Source organism: Chenopodium quinoa, unplaced genomic scaffold, assembly GCF_001683475.1.
Source record: "Chenopodium quinoa cultivar QQ74 unplaced genomic scaffold, ASM168347v1, whole genome shotgun sequence".
NCBI lineage: Eukaryota > Viridiplantae > Streptophyta > Magnoliopsida > Caryophyllales > Amaranthaceae > Chenopodium > Chenopodium quinoa.
The window spans coordinates 13298144-13303787 of NW_018742738.1; the positions used below are offsets into that span (position 1 = coordinate 13298144).

The following is a 5644-nucleotide window of genomic DNA, read 5'->3' on the forward strand; positions in this document are numbered from 1 at the left end:
TATGTACTATATTGTCATGGAGAGCATAATATCATGCAATTAGGAGAACATAGTATTAGTTCGTCATGGAAAAACTAAATACTAGAAATAATTCTATTATTTTGCTAATTTTTAGCCTGGAGGTAAAAATTTTGCGTATAATAGAAAATGCAGCTTGAGATAATTGTTAAGCCGTTTTTGAATAAATAATTAAATTACTTAGGAAATGATGCTAAGCATTTAGATTTTTATTTTTGCAATAGCATGCCTAGACAACGGGATCGCGATCTTTCCACTCAGTGGCAGCGACCTTCATCTTCCCAGCCTTCACAGCCTGAGTTCAAGCTAGTCATTACTCTTCTGGGTCAGGGTTTATACTCAGTTCCATTGTCTGGGGCGCTTCCTCCACCAATGCCCGACTTGTTTTTAGTTCCAGTGTCTGGGACGATGCCTCCACCGACGCTTCCTACCTCTTGGAGTCAGTCTACGCCGTTTGCCAGTTGGACGGGTCCTGCTTTGAGTTTGTCTGCTACAGGAGCTACAGGGACTAGTAGGGATACTACTCCTCGTACCCGAATGATGGAGGGACTCTTTGGTCCACCGTCCCTATATTCACAGGATGGAGATGACACTGATCCTCACTCTTCTAGTTCTACAGTTTTTTGACCGAGGGTTTTTATTTTGTACTTTGGTTGATGACACTTGACACTGTTTATGCATCATGATTCACTTTGTATATTTTATTCACAGTTTATGCATTTATTAGTATGTATTAGTGTGTGCTTGAGACTCATTGTGTGTGATTGTGTAATTAATTAATGACGGGAAAAAATCGTAAGTGGAGGCTACCGACCTTCCCCAAATGAAAAAAGGAATAAAAAAATAAAATGGGACAAGTTTTACAACTCCCCCAAAATAAAAAAGAAAAATAAACATAAACATGAAAATGGGACAAGTTTTACAACTTCCCCAAAAGAAAAAGGAAAATAAAAATAGAAAATAATAAAAAAAATAAAAATAGAAATATAAATAAACTAATAATAAATAATAAAATAAAATAATAATAGATAATAAAGATAAAAAATAAATAAATAATAAAATAAATGGAGAATTTTATTAGGGAATGAAACTCTCGAAAAACAAAATTAGAAGATAAACTGTGAAGACAAAACAATAAAAATCCGGATAAAAATAGGTAAAGGATAAAAAATGAAAATTCGTGGGCACCGCGACACGGCAGTGTGCACCGTGTCACGGCAAAGTCTGCCGTGTCGCGGCACTATTTCTCGTGATACGGTGGAATTTCCCGTGTCACGGTGCGCTTATTCTGTAGCGGTGTAGTTTGCGCGCATAGAAAGATAGATTTTGAGTATTTCCAAGCGTTTTGGCTATAAAATAGGACCAATTTATTTGTGATATGCATAATTACGAAACATAAAATAATTAGAATTTCATATTTCAATAATAATGTCTCGGAATTTTGATAATACATTGCGCGACTGGTCTTATTCTTTGACCAATGTTGACAAAAGAGAGTTGGAATTGTTTCATGTCAGAGGCTTATTAGCCTTAAGGCATGTAGCAATCACTACTACAAAAAAGGCCTTAGAGAACTGTTATAATAGGCTTTATAGATCGCCTTAAAGGCATTCTTCTGCTAAGCGATGTATAAAGTATAGAGAACGGGTCGTTTAGGCGTTTTATATAATAACAAATAGAGAACGGTTGTTAGTCACAACCGTTCTCTTTTCCCTTCTTAAATTTGTACACTAAGGAAGGAATAAAGAACGGTTTAAGCCACTTAACCGTTCTATATTGCATTACAATAGAGAACGGTTAAGTTAGATAACAGTTCTTTAATGTTTTTTTTTTAAAAAAAATCCGGCCATAATTATTCGAATTACCCTTGTACGTATTTTATATTGTATTATTCCTGTATTTTAATAATTTGTAATATTTTTGTATTTCATTTTAGACCTGTATTTGTTGTATTCCTGTTTTTATATCTTGTACATTTATCCTGTAAGAAAAATTCCACATTTCCTATGTAAAATAAATCCATGATCCTGTATACGACTATACGTGCAATATAAATTTCTGTATAATAAAATTAACAAAAATATTTTCAGATACAACAAAAGCCATCAAAACCTACTTCATATATATAATTTAAAACATTCAACCACAATTAAATTGAATCATTCATACAAAATTTGTTCTATACAAACAAATACGTGATTTAAATATCAAAACACCTTTATAGTTAATGTTGATTTAAAAAAAATTATGCTTAGATATATCAATACCATATTGATCTACAATTCACATAAATCATCGTCGTCGTCATTTGGTTGATGGTATCCGGTAACATATGAAATCCACTTTTCCCTAAGCTAGTCGATCATTTGTTGAGAATATGTATGAAGAACTTGCTTTTTTTTTTTTGAATACTACAAAACAATGTAAAATATATACATATTAGTTAATAATATACAATAAATTCATCTAATTAAATAAAAATAAGTATATCTTTTTTTATCTCAGTTCATAAAATTTTAACGTAGTTGAAGAAAAAAAAGGAGTTCTGGTATCTTTACCTATGAGATCAATTGTAGTCCCATCTTCCACAGTTATTTCACTAACAAAAGCTCCAAGATCCAAAAGAAGATGGACAGTTTCAAAATGCCCATTCAAGGCAGCCATATGAAGTGTTGTGATCCCTCCATCTGCAGGTTTGTTAATTACTTTGGCGGAGGGCACTGGTCCAGGAAAGCAGAACATAGAAATCAATAAAGTATATTATGTTTGGAAAAGTAACAAGAAGATGAAGGCACTATTGAGCCACAATACCTTGCATTAAACTCTGAGCTTCCATATTCATTTTTTGATTTCTTTTGTAATAGATTCCAAGTGACAGAAATGCTAGGGATATAATCAGCAAGAAGGAGCCTAATACACCGAGTATGCCCATTCAAAGCAGCTAGAGATGAAGAGCAGTACCCCCATTAAGATAATCTGCTCTGTGAATCTACATCTCAAATAACTACAGAGCATTAATTAACTTGCATACACCCACTCCTAAAAGTAGTTAATTCTGTTTTAGTTCCCAAAACCTAAAGCAGAAGAAGTGAACATACATTGTTTGAAAAGAACCAGAGTCTGTACAACCTCTCAATGGCCATGCTGACATGCTTGCATCAGAGCAGTCTGTACATCAAATCGTATTTTCTTTTCAGCACAGAAGATTGAATAGCTAATCTAACATGAATAATTGTGCATTGTAAAAACTATATACTGCCTTTTATCAAGTTTTAACATAATGAAAAGAATGATAACTAGGATTCTTTCCTACAGAACTAGCATGTAGGATCCTCACAAGCAAGTTGAAATGATATTCCATACAATCTATCGAGTATGATAATAATCATAGATAATGCAGTTACCTGGCCACGATAATTCCTAAGATTGATATTAACACCAATCTCGAGCAGAAGAGTAACAATCTAAGCATCAAATCAATCAAAGTCTCAAACACTTCCATATTTAAAAAGCACACAAGAATTTTACAAATCCCGAGAGGCAATCAATTACCTCATGGTGGCCCTGAGCTGCAGAGTAATGCAAAGGGGAGTTCCTAACACCAAAAGTTGAATACCTCACAAGACGAGGATTGTACTCCAACAACGCTTTGGCTTCCTATAAATCACCATCTCTAGCAGCCAAAACCAGGCGTTCTCCTGAAGCAGAGCACCCTAAAGAATTATTCCCAACAATGCTTAAGAACTTCATTGCCAGGAGAAGGAGAAGATTATAAACTAAATTACTCCCAAACCACCAATTCCTCCTCCTCCTTCACCTTAGGTTGCTAACAACAATAAGTATTATTGTTATTCTTGTTCTTCATCATTAAAATATCCAAGAATCCCAGAATTTGGATAACATAAACAAAGTACAAGTAAGTAATTCTGCCTCCTTATTTTCTACAAGCAACTAACAACTCACCAACGAACTTTTTTTTTTTTACATTAAGGTACGAGATTGTTTGGTGTAACGACCAAAAATTACTGCTAATCTCTCTTCAATTTGAATCCCTATAATACAATATGTATAGATGCATCACAATTCACAACCAAAAAATCAAATAGCTTACCACAATGAATTTAAAGAGGTCATCAATAACTTCTTTCGGAACTTCCTCCCAGTCGCGATAATTGATATTCACTCTTTCACAACTACACCAATGCTGATGAAAAAATATATCTATTTTCCCCAATTGGCACTTTATTGTGATTCCATTCCAAGGGGATTTTGAATTAGGGTTCTAAATTGAATTAGGGTTCTAAATTGAACTTAGGTAAGATGAATTTGGCTAAAATTATTTTGATTACTATTGAAATAAATGTAAATTCGACAAAAATTAAGGGTAATTTGATTGAACTTACTGCAATCCAACTGAAATATTTGCATACAAACAATCGATTGAATTTAACCCTAAAACTAGAACTTTGAAGTTTTTTGTCAATCACCTAAAATTCAAATTGCATATTAATTTAATAGATGAAAACTATGAATTTAATTATGTTTCCTTCATATTTCGAATGATTCATGCGGTTCGATTGACAAATAATCAAAATTCAATTAAATTACTCTATAACAAGAAGATTTGAACCTACCTCAATGGAGTGGTGAGGTGCTCAGAAGTTGTGCGGCGGTGGATCGGTGGAGCGGTGGTGCGGCGGCGCGGCAAACAGTCAGCGACTGAAGGTTATACTATGGAGGTTTCACGAAGAAATAAACAATACATGCAGTACTTTACATTTTTTTTAGGGTATTAGTTAGAGTGAAAGTGAAAATGAACGTGAAAGTGAAAATGAACGTGAAAGTGAAATAGAGGAGCACGCGCTTCAATATTCCTTTTAGCCGCCTTTAATTAATTTGGTCAAATTATTACTCTGTATATTTTTTCCTCCTTATAATTTTTTTAAGAAAAATAATTAATTAATACAATACAAAACGGTTGTCAAGATGACCGTTTTATATCATGTATAATAATTAATTATTTTTTAAAATTATTTCGGTAAAAAGAAATAGAGAACGGTTAACTATGCTAACCATACCATATGTATTTACATACAGAACACCTCTTATATAAATACGTTCTATATTCTTCTGGAGAACGCCTATCTTTGGTAACTGTTCTATATTTTACGATCTCTAATCTAGTTTTTGGTGTAGTGAATTGAACATGATTTTCTTAGGGCAACTTTAGACTATTGGAGTCCAGAAACACATTGTTTTAAATTTGATTATGAGGAATTATACCCCCTGCCGGAGGAATTCGGTGCCATCTTTGGATTTCCTGCCAGAAATCTCATTTCCATGCCTACCCTACGTGAGTATTATTAACAAGACTTTGAACGCCATCTGAATCCGACAGATCCAGATCTAAATAAAATTGTGTGTGGTAATGAGATAGACTTAGAAAAGCTTGCAAATTTGTATTTCAATCGCCCTGTCTCTGAGTCTTATCTGTATATTTTTTGTATGTTTAGCAAGCTTTTATTTGCAAACGGTAGGGTAGGACATGCTTGTTTAGCATCTGTGCTTGAACATGTTGAATCTGGGAGATCTCCTATGCCTACTTGCCTTGGAGAAACTTTGCGCA

At 33.7% G+C, this 5644-nt stretch overlaps 1 protein-coding gene across 3 annotated transcripts; it reads right to left on the reverse strand.

The window, feature by feature from the left end:
- Nucleotides 1–2088: 2088 nt before the first annotated feature.
- On the reverse strand, nt 2089–4841 carry LOC110724290. 3 transcript variants are annotated; one of them, XR_002511944.1, is made up of 6 exons: nt 4653–4841; nt 3571–3731; nt 3117–3186; nt 2830–3007; nt 2577–2738; nt 2089–2429 (listed from the first exon to the last, which is right to left on the reverse strand). XR_002511944.1 is itself a non-coding variant. In XM_021903713.1 (4 exons), exons 2-4 carry the CDS (start codon nt 2948–2950, stop codon nt 2368–2370), a joined length of 345 nt encoding a protein of 114 aa, XP_021759405.1. In that variant the 5' UTR covers nt 2951–3022; nt 3117–3186; the 3' UTR covers nt 2090–2367. The 3 variants fall into 3 exon arrangements, 1 of the variants encoding a protein (XP_021759405.1); XR_002511945.1 differs by having other exon boundaries at nt 2090–2429; nt 3571–3716; XM_021903713.1 differs by lacking the exons at nt 3571–3731; nt 4653–4841 and having other exon boundaries at nt 2090–2429; nt 2830–3022.
- Between the last annotated feature and the right edge of the window lie 803 nt (nt 4842–5644).

Coding starts and splice junctions, on each gene's coding strand:
- LOC110724290 (XM_021903713.1), bottom strand. CDS start 2,950: ATGGGCATACTCGGTGTATTAGGCTCCTTCTTGCTGATTATATCCCTA. Junction 2,739..2,829: donor AGCTCAGAGTTTAATGCAAG/GTATTGTGGCTC, acceptor TTCCTGGACCAG/TGCCCTCCGCCAAAGTAATT. Junction 2,430..2,576: donor GACTACAATTGATCTCATAG/GTAAAGATACCA, acceptor ATTGTTTTGTAG/TATTCAAAAAAAAAAAAGCA.